This window comes from Lycium barbarum, chromosome 4 (assembly GCF_019175385.1).
Source record: "Lycium barbarum isolate Lr01 chromosome 4, ASM1917538v2, whole genome shotgun sequence".
Lineage (NCBI taxonomy): Eukaryota > Viridiplantae > Streptophyta > Magnoliopsida > Solanales > Solanaceae > Lycium > Lycium barbarum.
The window spans coordinates 148,789,914-148,811,118 of NC_083340.1; the positions used below are offsets into that span (position 1 = coordinate 148,789,914).

The 21,205-nt window shown below is 33.4% G+C and overlaps 1 protein-coding gene across 1 annotated transcript; it reads left to right on the forward strand.

Annotated features, from left to right (window-relative positions):
* Window positions 1-9,064: 9,064 nt before the first annotated feature.
* LOC132637032 (ATPase 9, plasma membrane-type-like) lies at window positions 9,065-16,814 on the forward strand. The gene is made up of 14 exons (XM_060354182.1): window positions 9,065-9,384; window positions 10,321-10,440; window positions 10,532-10,630; window positions 11,082-11,219; window positions 11,753-12,067; window positions 12,470-12,796; window positions 12,880-12,999; window positions 13,283-13,405; window positions 13,486-13,590; window positions 13,667-13,976; window positions 14,585-15,099; window positions 15,507-15,680; window positions 15,778-15,960; window positions 16,223-16,814. Exons 1-14 carry the CDS (start codon window positions 9,334-9,336, stop codon window positions 16,418-16,420), a joined length of 2,778 nt encoding a protein of 925 aa, XP_060210165.1. The 5' UTR covers window positions 9,065-9,333; the 3' UTR covers window positions 16,421-16,814.
* Window positions 16,815-21,205: the final 4,391 nt, after the last annotated feature.

Below are 21,205 nucleotides of genomic sequence, written 5' to 3' on the forward strand. Positions count from 1 at the left end.
TGAACCAAAAGGAGAAAACGGAGTGACGAGTTGTAAGTTTCTACGTTTTGCCTCAGAATAGAAATGTGTAACATAAGGTCAAGTTTTCCAAGTGTGGTACATGATGTAGCTTCCGCTAAATTCTGTACGACTTGGAACGAAAATTTAGCTTGACTTTGAGACTGACTTGTGACCGTTGATTTTTAATATATATTGACGTGGATATTAGTTCTAAATAATAAAATTAGGAATGGTGATGTTAAATATAAGCAATATTGTTTTCTTCTTTTAATTATTCAGGACGTTCTAATTAAATTATTGCGTTGTAATCGAGTTATATATTTCTTATTTCTGATTCACACAACCACCACCCAATAAAGTACTTTGAAATATGAACCAAACCGTGTCACTAACCATAACGGCCCTTCTTTTTTGCACTTAATTTTTTTCCTTTAATAAGCAAAGAAAGTTCATTGCTAAGACCCTTAACCACTCAAAGTTTGGATTTATTCTCATCACACAGTGGACTGCCCTTACAACCATCCAACTGCGAAGGAAAAAGAAAATAGATAGTGCGTTTGAATAGCAATGAAATTGATAAAAGAAACTTCCAGGCTTTTCTTTCTTATTTTCACCACTGATTCTGATAAATTCACTACTGGACAAATAGTATAGGCAGACAAGCACATGCTTCTGGTTGATGGTTCAATTTCTCAAGTTTGGCAGCTTTGACAACTATTCTTTATGTTGATTTCAAACAACCCGTACAAGTTAATGACAAGGCAAATGCTCAAAATAATGAGGGTGGCGGTTTCCCATTGTTTATTAATGTATGATTTTGTATGAAATTATATTTATTTTTATTATTTTTAAAATTATGTGGTATGGTATTGTAAACTCGTGATTTATCCCATGGTTATATAACTATGAAAAGTCTCAATTTTTGTAATTACGAATTTGATGATTTTTCCGTGATTACATATTTCATTTTCCCATTATACCCCACCCTCCACAATCCACCCCACCCCACTCCCACCTTACCACTCACCCCCACTCCCACCCTCCACCATCCACCCCACCCCCACCCTACCACTCACCCCACCCCCACCCTACCACTCACCCCACCCTACCACCCACCCCCATCCTTATCCCACAACCACCCATATCACACCACCCACCCCTTCACCACCAACTACCCCTCACCACCACTACCCCCATCCTCATCCCACCTCACACCACCCACCCCTTCACCACCCCCACTTACTACCTACTTATATTTTAAAGTTCCTATTTTATTCTTAACCTGAGTTTTATTAATATATATAAACTAATTTCTAATTAAGAGTTAAGGATATTTTAGTAAACTTACAAGTTATTATACAGTACCATACAATCAAACCAAACAATACAAATGTTATTAAACCACAATAAACGATATAGTCTATCCAAACATTGTGTTCATTAATACAGTACGATACAATATAACACCATACTGTACCGTACCATACTGTACATTAATGAACCACGGGAAACAACCATCCGAACAGAGGGTTAGAGATCATAGTTCAAATTTCACAAAAACACATTTAGTGAGTTATTCTTATTTGTCTAAGTCTTGATGGACAAATTACTCGACTAACATATATATGATGGAATAATCCAGATTAGAGAAAGATTTCCAGACATCACAATTATTAAACAAAATAAGGGCCCCCCATCCAAGAAATGCCAGTAGACACCGGATCTTCTTATCCTAGTGTGCAGTTGCTCGTAGGCGCTTTTTTTATTCCATCCGTTTTAATTTATGTGAACCTATTTTTTTAATCCGTGTCAAAAAGAATAACCTTTTGTCATCTTGGGAAACATTTTTACCTTTGTGTAGTGATTTATAGCCACGCAAAATATATGTGCCTCATTTTACACCACAAGTTTAATAGTCTTCTCTTTTTTTAAAAAAAACTTTGTGCTTAGTCAAATCGGTTCACATAAATTGAAACGGATGGAGTATTTCTTTTCTGTTTCTATTAAATATTCAAAATGCACAAGGATGAAAAACCAAACCTGAATTCTTTTCCCAAAACCTGTTATACGTAAAAGAGGTTCATCTCTTATCTCAGCTCTCGTCCATTATCTAGAGCCTGGAGGCGTTTTAAGCTCAGTAAAATAAAAAAATGGCAGTACGATACACAAAGTATCTTGTGTTAGCATGGTTCGAAGAAGGGCGATGCACACAACCTAAGCCCGTCAACCGGTTTAACCGGAACCGGACCGGTAACCGGTTTGAAACCCCAAACCAGAACCGGTCCGGTTCAAACAGTCCAAAACCCTTTTTTTTTGTTTTTCGTATAATATATATATATTATAGTATTTATTAGTATATTGTAGGTATATTTACATATGTTATATAAGTTTATAAGTAAAGTTTAAATATTTACTGACTAACAGGCTAACAGCAAGTCAGCAATACAACATATACGTGTATATACTTGAAAAATAACTAAAATATATTAAGAATATACTTATAATATATAGTATATGTTTAAGTATACATATACTATACTTAAACATATAGTATACATATATATATATATATATATATATATATATATATATATATATGTTTAAGTTATACTTATATGCTATATATTATAAGTATATTCCAAATATATTTTATGTATACTATATATTCTTAATATATATTATATGTATACTATACTTATATGTATACTATAAGTATAACTTAAACATGTATATATATATATATATATATATATATATATGTTTAAGTTATACTTATATAGTTATATGTATACTATATATTATAAGTATATTCCAAATATATTTTATGTATACTATATATTCTTAATATATATTATATGTATACTTAATATATATTATATGTATACTATACTTATATGTATACTATAAGTATACTATATATTATAAGTATATTCCAAATATACTTTATGCATACTATATATCCTTAATATATATTATATGTATACTATAATATATATTCTTAATATATTTTAGTTATTTTTCAAGTATATAACTGTCTAGTTTTTAATTTACGTAGATGTATATTATAAGTATATTCTTAGTATATTTTAGGTATATTCCTAACTTAATAAAAGTAAAAATATGAACACAAGTAAATAGAAGAAAGCTCAATGAGCCATATATTTTATTCATTCTTGGATAACATTTATTTGTAAGTTGTAGTTTTTTTTTAACTTGCAAATAATACATGAGTTGTAAAGAAATAGTAGAATAATAAATTCACCAATTCTGAATCATTTCGTTAATTTCCCCCATATCATATTCGGCCATGGAAATATCTTCAAAGTCTTCCATTTGGTCTGGTCCACTTGCTATCAAATCTTCAATTTCTTCCTCTTCGCCTTCCTCCGCTTTCGAGTTTTGGTTGCGTCGCTCCGATCTAATCCAATCGCGAATGCACACTAGTACTTGCAAGCTAAAGCCGGATAATGAATGTCTATGGTCTCTAATTTGTTGTCTTCCTTGGCTAAATGCTCTCTCCGAAGCCACGGTTGATACTTGAACCGTAACGATATCTCGAGCCATTCTTAAGAGTATCGGATGACTTGCCTTGTACTTCTTCCACCATGCTAAGACGTCCAATTCATCCAGTTCCTTGATATCCACATTTGGTTGCATCAAATAAAAGTTATATTCATCAAAGTTTGCATTACAAGAAGAAGTTGGCTGTGAATGTAAAACTTTTAAATGCGACAAACCCGACAAGCCCTTTTTGCTACTTTGAGAAGTAGTATGGCGTGGAGCAACGGGTGTAGTACGTTCTTCCAAATTAGAATAATGAGTAAAAACTTTTCTAAACTCGTCATCAATAGCGAGTTCGGCTTCAACTAAAGATGGTTGAACTCCCGGTTCAATTTCTAAAAATGTATAAATTTGACCAACCAATGCTTTAGTATAAGACACTTTTAAACAAGGATTTAAAAGAGAACCCAAAATAAATAAAGTTGGGATGGGAAAAAAATACTTCTTAAATTTGATTATCATTTCAAAAATAGCCGCTTGATAACCGGATTTATATTTATACTCTTGTAAAACTCTAGCTATTTCCGCTAAGTAGGCTAAAATTCCGGTTACCGTGGGATAGAATTGTCTAGAAAAAGCAAGAGTTGCATTATAAAAAATTTCTAAGAGTTCAACACATTCTTTAACATCTTCCCAATGCGAAAAATTTAACCAATCATCACTATCAGTATTATATTTGTTGTGAACTTGTTGTATGGAAATCCTATACTCATATGCTTGTTGTAGCATAATGTAAGTGTAGTTCCACCTAGTTTCAATTTCTACTTGAATTTTCCTAGGTCTAAGGTTATTTTTCACACAAGCATTCTTAAAATCTCTAAGTCTTGCCCTATTAGCATTACAAAAAAGAAACGCAACCGCATCTCTAACTTTTTGAATAGAATCGTCAAAACACACAAGACCATCTTTAACAATTAAATTTAAAATGTAACAACTACATCTTACATGAAAAATATTTCTTAGCGGAGGGTTTATTTCTCTTTTTAAAAGACCAATTGCCTTTGTATTATTAGAAGCATTATCTAAAGTAATACAAAGTGTTTTTCTATAAATATTAAAAAATCTCATTATAGTAGACATTGAATCCGCTAAAATTTTTCCATCGTGACGACCTTTCCTTCATCATATAAAAAAGCTATAATTCTTTTTTGCATAACCCAATTGTCATCAACCCAATGACATGTAATAGCAAAAAAATCTAACTTGTTAAGACTAAGACCCAAATCAGCGGTAAGAGAAACATTACAATTTAAAGAATTAAATACATGGCGCAAATAAAATTTATATTTTTTATACAAATCTATAACATCCGCTCTACAAGTACTTCTAGGAATACCCTCAAATAACGGATTATAACAACGTTGAATGTAAGTAACAAACCCCAAACCCGAGGGAAAGGAAAATGGTAAACAATCATAAGCTACCATTTTAGCTATTTCTACACGCTCTTTTTTCTTGTCATACTTAAAATTTCTACCAGTTCGTGGATCTATTGTCATTTGAATACCCCCCACATTTGAACCCGTTTACTCTCCCCAAACTTTCATATGTTTAAGTCTCATATGATTATTTAGTGTACCCGTTCCACCATCCTTACTAGTTCCTTGCCTAAAACCAAATACTTGTCCACATGTGGTACATTTAGCTGTTTGTCTTTCCTTATCCTTAGTCATAAATTTTCAAATTTTAGCAGTTGACTTACGAGTTCTAGGCGGTTTGTCTTGTGTATGTGATTGTGCAGGACATGTATCTCCTATGGGATTTTCGGGGGGTTGTGTTTCATCATCATCATCAATTTCATGAAAAGTGTCGACAAAATGTTGTTGCATTGGCTCATGACCTAAAAGTGGATTATTTCCACCAACATCAATACCTAAATTAGGTGTTTCTTCCACAAATGTTTCCTCATTAAGCCCACCCCTAACAATACCACTACTACTACCGGCACCACGTTTAAATCTCTTTGACATTATTAAATAGAATTAATTTAAATCACAATCAAATAAATCACAAGAAAATAAATTGCAACAAATTAAATTGCGTAAATTAAATTGCGAAAAATAAAGATAGAGTTGAAACGAAGGTACCAAATTGCCGGATTAATTTCCAACAAAGTGAAGGCGGCTAGAATTGCAAATCCACCAAAGGTACTTCGGATTGTTGCAAAATCACTAACTCCACCAACAATATTATAATTGCAAAATTAATAATTGAAACTATAATAAGACTTTGTAATATTTATTTGAGAGAAATATAAAGTGGCTAATTATTGCAAAGTAACTATAATTGAGAGATTGAGATTTGAGAGAAAGAGAAGAGTGAATTGGTGTGGATTAAAATGAAAATGAAGAAGGGTTTATATAAGGGTGGGGGATGGGTTAAAGTGTTAAAAAATAAAAGTTTGGGGGGTTGGGGGGGCCAAAATTGAGTTTATGGCCGTTTGGCAACGGCCATTTTTGCAAATGGACCGTTGCCAACGATCTAATAATGAACAGTCCATTAGCAGCCAACGGCTATAATTTTTTTTTTTTTTTTTATTTCACCGGTTTTATCGGTCCGGTTCCGGTTTTAAAAAAATCGGAACCGGACCGGTAAGAAATAAACGGTTAACCGGAACCGGTTAACCGGTTACCGGTTTGAACCGGTTAAATCGGACCGGTTGACACGTTTACACAAACCCACCATAATACAGGCTGCTTTTACGGCTTAAACCCGTGACCTATAGGTCACACGGAGACCTATATTAAAATCTAAAAACTTGCAACTGCAGCAAAAAATAAAAAATTAATTTAAGGCAAGTGTAGAATGGTGCATGAAACTGATGAATAATTGTGGAAAGTGGGAAATTGTATTGGTTTTAGTCCAAGTCTATCATGACGGTACCCATAACCAAAAAGCAGTCCGCCTTGGAGAAATTTCATTGCAACGTTGTGTCGTTAGTAGTATTAATTCACGGGCAGGAGAAGCAGGCACATAATAATAACGCTAAGAGGGTGAGGAATGTCCAAAATCATATAAGAAGAAAATGATTCATTTCTCTTACCAATGTGAAATATTATTTTAATGGCGAAGCAAAAAATTTCTGTAAATGTGTTTAAGATTTAAATTTATATATACAACTAGTATACTTACCCGTGCGATGCACGGACCGTTTCAAAGAAAAAGAGCGGAGAAATAATAGAAACATATGTATATGAATCACGTGTGATATTGCAAATTTATGTCTCATTTTTTTGTATCAGTATTATTATAGATTAATATTTTCTATGTATATATAGCTGCTATTACTTCATTAGTGCCATTTCTTCAAACAGTGTATAGTCTTTTATATCAATTGACTAAAATATGTAGCTTCTATTGCTTCATTACTGACCATTTCTTCAAATAGTCTAAAGTCTTTTATATCAATTGACTACAATAAATAAATAATTACAAAGCAAATTGAATTAGAGATAATATCAATGATTATGATTATTCTATTATTGCGTCCCCATAATTTCATTCAACACAAATATAAGCTCCAATATTTAAAAAAAAATTGATAATCATAAGTAGAACTAGTAATCATCAACAAAAGAGGGAGAAGAAATAACATTGGAATAAAGTAGAAAATAGTATTCCTAAAAAATTGTAAAGACATAAGACTCTTATTTTAATTAGTTTTGTCTTACCATTCAAAAAACTAATTTACATATAGCATTTATTCTAGAAGATGGAACTCTGTTTATGCAAAAAAAATTGTAAAAGAAACAATTGTGATTGAAAAATTCTGAAAAAGATACACTACACCCTTTCATCATACATATGCAATTCAAATACATGTACAAACATATGTATATATATTCAAACGGTGACGCATCTAAGAGTCATATACACACATAATATATTCACAGTCATTCTTTACACAAATGATTTAGTAAAACTCCATTATATATTTAGGTTCTCCATTGTACATGTTGATTTTTCAAATATTCCTTTCGCATTTGTGAGTTATTTGTATTATTCTCGAGTCAAAAGTCCTATGAAGGGTGTAGTCTAATGATCCATGAAGTGGGTGAAAATTAAGGGAGATCAGAATTCAAATTTATAAAAAAATTGTTGGACTCGAACGAGTGGTAATTTGGTAAAGAAAATAATATCACTCAAGAGCTTTTTTGTTAAAAATATGGCTGTGCTTCTTTGTTGAATGAATCATTTTCTCAAGCACAACCTATTATCAAAACGTCTTGATGAATGAATTTCTTTCAAATCTTTATTGAATGAATAAATTTCTCCCAGCAGATGCATCTAAGAGTTTTTTTCTTCTCTTTCGAGCCGAGGGTCTATCGAAAGCTACCTCTCTATCCCACAAAAAGGTGTAGGGTAAGGGTCTCTGTAGATGCTACCCTGCCCAGATCTCACTTGTAGACTACTCTCGGTATGTTGTTGTTGTAAGATGGATTGATTCATATTTGATCCAGTTTAAGTACATCATTGTTCAATCTATTTTTAGCTGAGTGAATTAGACGAATATTTGACAATTTTATCCACTGCGCCAACACTTTGCTACTTAGTTAATTTTTTCCTAAACAAATTAAAAGAGAAAACGCTGTATAGACAAGAGTCAGCAAAAGTATAATAAAGACTATTTCATTACTCTATTTCTATTTCTACGATTCCTGCAATTCTATCGGATAGATGTAACTACGGATAAGAAGACATGAATAATACTACTAGATCTCCTATAAAAATTGAAGTATATGATGTGTTTTCTCATGCTTCTAGATAAGATTAATTAATTTTAGAATAATAGTTTATTTAATAGTGTGATCACTTAAAAAGAGAAATTACTTAATATGAAAGAAAAATAATAGGCATAACACCTAGATAAACCTCAACTGACAAGTAACCACCCCCAACTTTGAGAATGTACATCTAGACATCTCAACTTGGTTTAAGATGACCCCGTAAACACCCCAACTTTGAAAATCACATCTAGACAACTTAAATTTAGCCGTGTCTAGTGTGCATTAATTTTTAAAGTTGGGGTGTTTACGAGGACCAACTTAAATCAAGTTGAGGTGTCTAGATGTGCATTCTCAAAGTTGGGGTATTTATAAGGGCCAACTTAAATCAAGTTGAGATGTTTAGATGTGCATGCATTCTCAAAGTTAAGGTGTTTACGTGCCTGTCGATGTTAAGTTAAAGTGTCTATCTATGTGTTATGCCAAAAAAATATTTGAAACAAAACTATAGACACTATGGTAGGATACACAATGACGAAAAAACAAAATTTGTAAAGATATTCAACAGGATCGGAGAAAAAAAAGGAAAGAAGAGATCTAAATATTGTATGGTTTTGCATCTTTTTAGGTTAAGCAAAACAAAACATTCGGACATTTATAGAATGAAGAGAATGTGTCGCAATTCTCATGGTTTCTCCTTTTTTATAGGTTTATCTCAAAGTTAACCTAAGGTGTTTAGTTATAAACGGGTGTTTGAGGGATCACAAAAAAGTAGCAAGCCTGCCCCTCTAATTTAATTTCAAAATTAATAGTAAGTGTTAACATATAATTATATGGGCTGATTTCAAAAGAGGGAGTGAAAAAGAGGATTAATTTGTGTTGTTTTCAAGAAAGTGAGCATAGATGAGGGAGAAGATAGAGAGTGATATTAATATTAACACAACAAATTTGATCTTCTCTTCATTCTTCCTTCTTCTTCCTTGTTGAAAACTCACTTTTTATTATTGGTTTCTCTCTTAAGTCCCTCTTTTTCTAGTGTATAATCATCATGGCATCTAATTTATCCTTAGAAGAGCTTAAGAATGAGACGGTTGATCTTGTAAGTATATTCTCCACTCTCCTCTCCTCCATCTCATGGTAGGCCGGATTCAGAATTTAAATTTGATCCGACAGAGATCAAATTATAATATTTGTTGAGATTTTAGTAACTATCGTGTAAATATATATCAATACTTGGGTAAAAATGATTGATGGATTCGTTAAATCTGTTGATTACATAATGCATTGCGTGCAGGGGCAGAAAGGGGTTCATTCGTACCTTTTTTTTCCCTGGAAAATCATACTGTATATATAAGGTCAATTTTCTATGTATATGTAGAAAATGATGAACCCTATTGATGAAAATCCTCCCTGTGCCACTGATTGCATGTGGTCATTGGCAAACAATTATTATGACGTGTTGTGTGGATTTAATTGAACATATACAGAAAGAATTTAGGAATTATATGTATAAATCACACTCATTATGAACTTAGAGCCCGTTTGGATTGGCTTATAAGTTGCTTATAAGCTGTTTTTAGCTTTTTTGAATGTTTGGTTGGCCAGCTTAAAGTCATTTTGTGATTAAAATAAGTTCAAAAAAATAATTAGGCCCATTTGATTTTACTTATCTAAAGCAACTTATAAGCTGAAAACAGCTTATAAGCCAAAAAAAATAAGTTAGACTACCCCAACTTATTTTTTTTTGCTTATAAGCTGTTTTCAGCTTATAGGCATAAGTCCATCCAAACAGGCTCTTACTGACTTTAGATCATGGGTGCACCTCTAGTATATATCGTGGAGACCAAACTATGCATGCAACTAATTCTTTGATGACAGGAACAAAATGTTAAAACACTGAATATAGGATATGATTATTTTTTTGGTCTTAATTTGGTTGAAATTAGTGATGTATTATGCAAGATAAGAAATAAAAATGACAAAAAAAAAATTTAATTTTTTCTTGTGATCTTAATAGTTGAAAATGATATTGCAGGAAAACATTCCGGTGGAAGAAGTCTTCCAGATACTAAAATGCAGCAAAGAGGGTTTGACAAATGCAGAAGGCCAAAACAGGCTTCAAATTTTTGGCCCCAACAAACTTGAAGAGAAAAAGGTGATTTTTTAATTTATTTTACTAGTTTCTATTTAGAAAAAGAACATGAATAAACACTACAAATTTGTGTTGATGTTTATTATTATTACAGGAGAACAAGGTCCTTAAGTTCTTGGGGTTTATGTGGAATCCTCTCTCATGGGTCATGGAAGCTGCTGCTATCATGTCCATTGTTCTAGCAAATGGAGGGGTAATAAAAGATTTTAAATATACCCGAAAGTATTTTTTGGAAAATGTTTTTTAAGAAAATAAGTCTTTTCAGCTGTTTGGTCGTCAGAAAATATTTTCGACCAAAAGGGGGTAAAATGACTTCCGTCACTTGTGAGAGGAAGTCATTTTCCTTTACAACTATATCAACTCTTAACTTCATATCATTGCATTAACCGTCCCTTAGACGTTATTGCCAATTTTTTATACTAAATATCACTACCCAATTTGCTAATATTGTAGTTTTTTCTGTTCTCCAATCATACATTGGAAAATGTTTTTCAGGAAGATTATTTCAAGAAAATAAGTCATCTCCCGGAAAAAACTAGAAAATGGCTTTCGTCATACCAAACACACCCTTAATCCCTCTCTTTGTTCATGTTTATGATCAAGTAAAACAAATTAATCCAAGGTGAAATCTTCGAAAAATGCAGGGCAAGCCACCGGATTGGCCAGACTTTGTAGGTATTATGGTCTTGCTTATTATCAACTCTACTATCAGTTTCATTGAAGAGAACAATGCTGGAAATGCTGCTGCTGCCCTTATGGCTAATCTTGCTCCCAAAACTAAGGTACCCCTATAATTATTGTGCTCTTTCTAACAACTTAAGCTTTTACATGAGATAGTTATATACTTTAACATAGTATCGGGCATTCTTGGTCCATAAAAAAATGAATCAGGTCCACGATTTTAAATGAGATGCTCGCACAATTCAACACCCCTCTGGATTTTGGTGATTATTTCTCCATGTGAAATGGACGATCATGAATGGTATCCCTATAAGTACCATTCATGTTTTTTGGTTTATTATTGTTGGAGAATCACAATAAAAGTTGATTCTTGAGGCGTGTTTTCGACATTGTCCTTAGTATATTTTTTCAATAGTGGTGCGTACCCTGAGGAATCAATTCACTCTTCTATTATAAACTAAGAGCAGCGCGCTGGGGAGCCAAACTGTTAACGTACGACTTTTTTATAAAGTGGAGGAAAAAGTTGTCTTTAACCAATGAGAGATTTTTTTTTCACTTTTAGGTTGTTATTCACATTCTTTCAAACAATTATTTCTCTAGAAATGGATGATAATCTTGAGAATGTGGTTTTCAGGTTTTGAGAGATGGAAAATGGTCTGAGGAGGAAGCTTCACTCCTGGTACCAGGTGATCTGATTAGTGTTAAGCTAGGTGACATTGTCCCAGCCGATGCTCGTCTTCTTGAGGGTGATCCCCTCAAGATTGATCAGGCTGCACTTACCGGTGAGTCCTTACCGGTCACAAAACAACCCGGTGATCAAGTTTTCTCTGGTTCCACTGTCAAGCAAGGCGAAATCGAGGCTGTTGTCATTGCTACTGGTGTTCATACTTTCTTTGGAAAGGCTGCACATCTTGTTGATAGCACAAACCAAGTTGGCCATTTCCAAAAGGTGAAAAAAAAATAGTGACCGACTTTTCTACGATTTAAGTTAAACTTTTATTTTGAATTCACTAGGATTTGGGATCTGAGTTTCATTTTTCTCGAACTGTTTCTTCTTAAGAACTAAAAAGATTTGTTCCAAAATAACATATATTGAAAGAAGAACATAATTCCTTGGACATGTAATGGATCTTGATAAGTACTACAGTCAAACCTCTATATAACAACGTTTTTGTTCCGATACATATAATAACATGGTTGTTATAGTGAAATGTTAGTATAGAGGATGGTTGTTATAGAGAGGTCTGATTGTATATCTAAAAGTTAAAGATTTGTTCCAAAATAGCATATGCAAAGAAGAATGAATCTTGTTATTATTTCTAAAGTTTGTTGTGGTTATATGAATGATCAGGTGTTGACTGCTATTGGAAACTTTTGTATCTGCTCAATTCTTGTGGGAATAGTGATTGAGATTGTGGTGATGTGGCCGATTCAAAAGCGAAAATATAGAGATGGAATTGACAATTTGTTGGTGTTGCTTATTGGAGGTATCCCAATTGCCATGCCAACAGTCTTGTCTGTTACCATGGCTATTGGATCTCATCGGTTGTCCCAACAAGGTGCTATCACTAAGAGGATGACTGCTATCGAGGAAATGGCTGGTATGGATGTCCTCTGCAGTGACAAGACCGGTACCCTCACGCTTAACAAGCTTACTGTTGACAAAAACTTGATTGAGGTTCGTAATCAAGATGAAAATAATACCCATTTTTGTTATGAAAATTCCTATCGTAACATAATAACTTTTCTTCGTGGTTGTAGGTATTCCCTAAGAATGCAGACAAGGATACCCTTATGTTACTTGCTGCTAGAGCTTCCAGGGTCGAAAACCAGGATGCTATTGATGCTTGTATTGTTAACAATTTGGGTGATCCCAAACAGGTAATGTGAAATAATAGTAATTCTTTTATTTCTTTCGTTATGTTTTCTCATTAGAACAAGATTTATTCTCTATAGGTTAATTCACTAAAGAAAACTGGAATTAGCTATGAACTTCGTCACCGATCTGCCGCTAAATAACTCTTAGCTAACATACTTTTATGATAATCTGTCGCTAAATAGGATTAGCGGCGGCTTTTGCTGTTTAGTGACAGAATTTGTCCATCGTTAATTCCAGTTTTTTAGTAGTGATATTAGATGACCTTAAGTACTTTTGATATTGCAGGCAAGAGCAGGCATCGAAGAGGTTCATTTCTTTCCGTTCAATCCGGTTGATAAGCGCACTGCAATCACCTATATTGATGACAGTGGAAACTGGCACAGGGCTAGCAAAGGTGCTCCCGAGCAAGTAAGATATCTCTTTTATCCTTCAATTTCATATACTTAATTTCAACATTTAGTGTCTAATCTAGCAGAATCTTTTGCTAGATTATTGAGCTTTGTGAGCTTAGGGGAGATGTCTTAAAGAAAGCTCATGATATCATCGACAACTTTGCCAATCGTGGTCTTCGTTCTTTGGGTGTTGCAAGACAGGTAAAGCAAACATAATGTTTGATAACTTTGTTTGAGCTAGTGCAAGGTATTCCTATGTATGATAATTTTTATGCAGACTCTGCCGGAGAAAGACAAGGAAAGTGCTGGTTCGCCTTGGGAATTCGTGGGGCTTTTACCTCTATTTGATCCACCAAGGCACGACAGTGCAGAGACAATTCGCAAAGCTCTCGAGCTTGGTGTTAATGTTAAGATGATCACCGGTGACCAACTTGCTATCGGTAAGGAAACTGGTCGTAGGCTCGGTATGGGAACCAACATGTATCCATCTTCAGCTCTTCTTGGTGACCACAAGGATGAGACCATTGCCCAAATTCCTATTGAGGAGCTCATTGAACAGGCTGATGGCTTTGCAGGAGTCTTCCCAGGTAAAATATTTAAAGCGCCGTTTATAAGTTTTAGTTGCTGTATTGAAATGTTGTTATAGAGAACATATAATATAATATAATATAACATGAAAAAATCAGTTCCAAAAAAACTCGGATGATATAGTGATATGTTAGTATTATAGAGGACAGCTATTATAGAGAGGTCTGACAGTAGTACCTTCTGTTATAATGAACATATACCTTCTGTCGTTTATATTTTTTTAGCATATATATCAAAATGCTATTATAGAGAACATATAATATAACATAACAGGAAAAATTGGTTCCAAAAGAAGAACTTGGCCGTTATAGTGAGATGTTGCTATAGAGAGGTCTGATTGTAGTAACTTCTGTTTCATTTTATGTGAAATGTGAAACTCTCTCGCTTTTAGTTTGTTCCGAGAAAAACTCAGACCTTTCTATATTAGAAACACTTTAACTTTAAACTTTCTATATTACCCTTAATGACATGATGTTATAGTCTCAACTCTCAACCTTCAACACTGTCATGGCACGTTTAGAAATCTTTATTTCCTTCGTAACAGGTTCAGTCAAGAAACTATTAGAACTAGAACTAACACAAGGATATATTTGATTTGTTTTTGAAGAACACAAGTATGAGATTGTGAAGAAGTTGCAAGAAAGAAAGCACATTTGTGGTATGACTGGAGATGGTGTGAATGATGCACCAGCACTGAAGAAGGCAGACATTGGTATTGCAGTTGCTGATGCAACAGATGCAGCTCGGGGCGCATCTGATATCGTTTTGACCGAACCAGGTCTCGGTGTCATTATAAGTGCTGTGTTGACAAGCAGAGCCATTTTCCAAAGGATGAAGAACTATACCATTTATGCAGTCTCAATCACGATCCGTGTCGTTATGGGTTTCATGCTCATTGCTCTTATTTGGGAATTCGACTTCCCGCCTTTCATGGTCCTTATCATTGCCATCCTCAATGATGGAACCATCATGACTATATCTAAGGACAGGGTCAAGCCATCTCCTTTGCCCGACTCGTGGAAGCTCAACGAGATCTTTGCCACTGGGATCGTCCTCGGAACCTATCAAGCTCTCATGACTGTTCTGTTCTTCTATCTTGCAGCTTCTACTGATTTCTTTACAGTAAGTTCTTTCCCTTTCAATCTTCCCCTCTCTTAGGAACAAACACTTACCATCATGCCAAAGGCTTACAAGAAAAAAAACTGGAATTAGCTACGAACTTTGTAGCTAACATAATTTATTGAAAATCCGTCGCTAAATAGGATTAGCAATGGATTTTGCTGTTTAGCTCCAGAATTGTCCATCACTAATTCCTGCTTTTTAGTAGTGATTGCAACTTTGTTTTTTAACTAATCCCATCAAGCAAGCGCCATGTTCGACCAGGACTCCAAACCGAGCCATCCCAGCCCACCATCACCTGGGCCTTGCCATAGGCAGGACGTTGATGTTACGTACCCAACACTCTGTCTGAACAAAAATAAAACGTACTATTGGAACTCGATAAACAAATTTATCTCGTGTATCTGCAGGACAAGTTCGGTGTTAAATCAATCAGGGGTAACCACTATGAACTTACAGCTGCTATATACCTTCAAGTGAGTATTATCAGTCAGGCTCTCATCTTTGTGACGAGATCAAGAAGCTGGTCGTTTATGGAACGTCCCGGTATCTGGCTTGTCATTGCTTTCTTTCTAGCCCAATTTGTAAGTCCTGGAAAAAAACTTGAATGATCATTTTCAATTTTCATAACTTTGTATACATATATTCTTACTAATCAAGATCCTGTTTTTTCTAACTCAGGTGGCTACACTAATTACTGTTTACGCGCACTGGGACTTTGCTAGGATCAATGGAATTGGTTGGGGATGGGCAGCAATCATATGGGTCTACACAATTATTACTTATATCCCTCTTGATATTCTTAAATTCATTAGTCGTTATGCGTTGAGTGGCGAGGCCTGGGAATCAATGATCCAGAATAAGGTAAACAAACAAAGCTTATCGCCATCACGTTTTGTGAACTACACTCCTGGCCTGTCGGTCAGAAATAATTACATTTTCTAGCCAAATATACAATAAATATACATTATAATGTATAGAAAATGTATATTATACGTTAATATACAAAAAATATACATTTGTTGGCTATTATTTTGGTAGACGACTATTTATATCAAATTTTTTTTTTTTTTCAAGTTTCATTTTTGAATGATGCTTTATCTTTGTTTCTTGGAAAAATTATTAGACCGCCTTCACAACAAAGAAGGACTATGGAAAAGGCGAAAGAGAAGCACAATGGGCCGTGGCTCAACGTACACTTCACGGTCTTCAGACTGCAGAAAGCAATGGCTTATTCCATGACAAGAACTACCGGGAGTTGAACGAGATTGCTGAACAGGCTAAACGTCGTGCTGAAGTTGCAAAAATTACACACGAGCCATAAATAATTACTCGAACCATGTCACGGATTGAGGGAATTTTTCACTTTCAAAGGGACATGTTGAATTTTATAGTTTAAGCTAAAGGGATCGAATAGCACATTGAAAGGATCCAATAACACTATATTTTTTAATCTTATGCAATCAATTATGGGAGAAAGATGAACTTTTTCCTTCTTTTTTTTTTCCGGCTAAGGGCAGTTTTGCAGCTATTTTTTCATAAAAATATACATGATGTTATCAATGTTGGATGAGTTCCTATATTGGTGAAGTACAAAAGCTAGCAGCGTATCAAAACTATCGAATAACATTATCATTTATGTTATTTTCTGTAAATATTTATTGATGTATTTGTTTTTTCCTAAAATATGTCTAAAAGGAAAAGCATAATTTTTGAGAGATTTGCTCTTATAAATCATAAGACTAAAGAGAAAAGAGATACGAATCGAGTTTGAATGAAGTGCAAATTCAGAATGGATGTTTGGAGTTAGATTTTGACAGAGGGTCTGAATTTAAATTTTTGTTTTCCAAACTTCAAACATTCGGATATGAAGTTAGGTTTTGTCAAATTACAATTTTAGACCTGAAGCTCTGAAGACGATAACAACGAAGAAGAAACAACAAGAAGTTTAGTTTGGAGCTCTTCAAAACTAACTAAACTATAAATATTACTAGTGAATACTATATTTCTATCTTTGAGTTATCAATCCAACATGAGAGTAAAATACGAGATAAAACAAATTGACAATACAATAAACATATCATGACTTTTCTCTCAATATTACAGAAATAAAATAAAATGAGTTCTACTAATTAATTAGATTTGGAAGGGAACAAAATATATCCCATGCCCAAAGAAAAAAATAAAGAAGAGTACCGATTGCTAGTTGCTATATTGAAATAATTACATTGAGCGTACCAATTGTGTAACACATTTATTCCTATTACACAAGGGGATTCTCTTGAATGGAGAAGGTAGTAGTTGAACCCTTATCACTTGTTACATAAATTTTCTTGTAAGTATCACTATACCGTAAACCTTGATGGCTGTTGAGTGACTTTATTAAATCATCAACCCGAGCATATGTCACGATAGTACTAATGCAAGTGCGACATAAGGGGCACGCCTTGTTTTTTGCTAGTAACCAAGGAATAATACAAGCGGCATGAAACCTATGACAACAAGCAGAAAGTATAAGTTCACATGTATCGTCGTCTTGTTTTTCAAATTCTCCTAAACAGATACAACAGTCGCTGTTAGTGCCTTTAATTTTTGAATCATTAGGAATATCTATGACTACTTCCATAGCTCGAGCTCTTTCTATTGTCACATTACGAGCTCTTGTTGTTGCCATGTCATCATGAGGTCGGGTTATTTCTAAGACATCAATCGTATGTGGTTGCGGATCTTCAAAAAAACACTTCCATATGATTTCTATGATCAAAGTAAATAGCACTGGAAAAATGGCAAAGAAAATCAAGTAGACATAATCAGGGAGATTTGGCATCTATTGTTTTCTACGCGGATTATAAATATGCACGAAAAAACTACTAAAGAACTCGAATAATTTCAACACAGTGTAATGATTTAGATGATAAAAACTTTTGCCTGGTGATAGATCTCGTAGTATTAGGCAAAGGATTTAGTTTGAAGTTGGAATAATCAGAAGGCAACATAAGGTTTTATATGTTTAAGTTCTTGCATTTATAAACCTACTAGGATTCAGAGTAACAGGCTCGTTTAAGAAGTACATGTCCTAATTAATTAATTCCTGTTCGGATTAGGATTAATTATAAAATTGATGAGATGTAAAATTAGGAAACCTTTTAGGAAAAAAAAATTAAAAAAAAATAATATATATATATATATTAATCAGTATCACTAGACTAAAAGTTTCGGTGATTATTTAGTGCCTTAAATCATCAGTCCGAGAATATGACGATGGCATGACACAAACACGCCTATTTTCTTCTAATGATGGCCTAACACAAGCATAATGAAAACCTATGGCAACAAATAAGAAAATCAAAAACATTTCCCTATGTTCAATTTCTGCTATAAAAATCGAGCAATCATTGTTTCTAGAAGCACCTTGGATCGGAGGCTACTGGTAAAGTAAAGAAGGGTGGTGCATTTTTGAATTTTATTTTATTTAATAGAAAGAAGAACCTCGTCCTACAAGAGGGAGATTATCTTTTTTCAACTGCCATTGGTAAATTTGGTCTAGCACTACAATAGCTCCATTGTGCGATGTTTACGAAAGAGAAAAAGAATTTTAAAAATATGTGTGAGATCAACAAATAGACAACATGATGAATGTATTATGAATTCGCAGTATCCAATATATATAACTTTTGTCTAAATATTACATGGAAAAAAAAAAGGTTGAATTTCACTAAGATTTCGACATAACAAATATCATGTCCCAAAAAAAAAAAAACCTCGTAATCCCATTGAGTGAAAATTTCAATCATATCACTGCCTTTGATACTGTAAGTCTGGGCGATTTATATTTAGTGCCTTAAATCATCAGTCCGAGAATATGACAATGGCACGACGCAAACACGAGTGCGGCACAAGGGACATGTCCTATTTTTTTCTAACCATGGCCTAATACAAGCATAATGAAACCTATGGCAACAAATAGGAAAAATCAAAAACATCTGTGTATGTTTAATTTCTGAGATACAAATAGAACAATCGTCGTTTTTTCCTTTGATTCCCGTAGTTTTTATTGCTTCCACTGAAATATCTATCGCTACTTCAATAGTAGCGATTCTTTCTGTTGTTGTTGTTGTTGCTGCTGCTCGTGTTAATTCCTCTATATTGTTCGAACGTCGTGGTGTTACTCTATAATGCAACAACATTGTCATCCATTTGTAAAAAAATATTATTAAAACGATCAAAATAAACACCGTAATATAGAAATAATCAGTAGGTAAGAGACTTGTCATTTTTTTTGCTGTTGATGAGTTAAAGAAGGCAATCAGGGGTTTACGTATATTTATAATATAAGTTGTTGATTTTTGAAATCTTATGGGAATCGGAGTAATTTTGGACCATATTTGGAATTAATGCATATTCTTAATCCTAATTCGTGTGGGAATTAAGTTTAGTAACCTTTAAGGAGTAGGATTAATTTACCCGTTAAGGAAATGCATGTCGTAATTAAATCCCAATTAATTATTTGGCATTGTCACGTAAAATAAACTATTTGTTTTCTTCATTTGAATCTGGATTAGGGGAATACCTTCAAATTTCATTAAGACTTGAAAAAATAGTTTGTTTATCGTGGCTGTTTATTTTAGGATAAAGTCGTAAGATCCTTTTCTTTAAAATATTGAACACTCTTGATATGGTACTGGCAAAATCGAATGATTTTGGCTCAAACCTTCAGTATGTGGTGAAAAATCACTAAATGTATGCATATAATAAATTGTGAATCCAGTAACATAAATAGATAGCGAGTTCGCATTTCATTTGAATTTCTCACTACTTTTTATCGGGGAAAAAAATCTTAATAGCTCATACAAAATAGGTACATAATTCTGGTCTAGTACTACAATATCTCCATTTTGCGACATTACTAAAGAGAAAAAGAATTTTAAAAATAGGTGCGAGATCAACTAATAGACAATACGATAAATCTATTATGATTTTTCAGTATCCAATATATAATATAACTTTTTTCTCAATATTTACAGGGAAAAAGAAAGTTCAATTCTACTAGATTTCGACATAACAATATCTTCAATCCAAAAAAAAAAAAAAAAAAACTCTTAATCCTATTAAGTGAAAATTTCAATCAATATCACTAGACCGTGTAAGTCTCGGCAATCTATATTTAGAGCCTTAAATCATTAGTCCCAGGATATGACAATGGCACGACACAAACACAAGTACGACATAAAGGACATGTCCTGTTATTTTCTAACCATGGCGTAATACAAGCATAATGAAACCTATGGCAACAAATAGGAAAAATAAAGAACGTCTCCATATTTTTAATTTCTGCGATACAAATAGAACAGTCGTTGTTTTTTCCTTTGATTCCCGGAGTTTTTATTGCTTCCACTGAAATATCTATCGCTACTTCAATAGTAGCTACTCTTTCTGTTGTTGATATTATTGTTGCTGCTGGTGATGTTAATTCCTCTATATTGTTCGAACTTCGCGGTGGCACTTTATAATGCAACAAAATTGTCATCAATTTGTAGAAAAATATTAAAACAATCAAAATGAACACTGCAATATAGAAATAAGCATAAACTGAGAGACTTGACATTTTTTTTTTTGCTGGTGATGAGTTAAAGAATGAAGGCATCAAGGGTTTGCGTATATTTATAATAATATAAGTTTGCTGATTTTAAAAACCTTATAGGAATCGTAGTAAACCCCTTTTTGGAATATTCATATTCTTAATCCTAATTTGTGTGGGAAATAATTTTAGAAACTTTTTAGGAGTAGGATTAGTTAACCCATGTCCTAATTAAATCCAAATTCATTCATTTGGGTTTGTCACGGAGAATAAACTACTTTGTTTCTTCATATAAATTTAAATTAGGGAGTATATATATACCTTAAAATTTCATTAAGACTTAAAAAAATAGTTTCATTATCGTGGCCGTTTATTTTAGGATAAAGTCATAAAATCCTTTCTTTTAATGAATATATTGAACAATTCACAATGTTCAAATTTAGCCCAGACTTTTTATATGTGTTTAAAATCAACAAATATATAAATATATAGTGAAACCCAGTAGCTTAAATGGGCATTGAGTTTGGATTT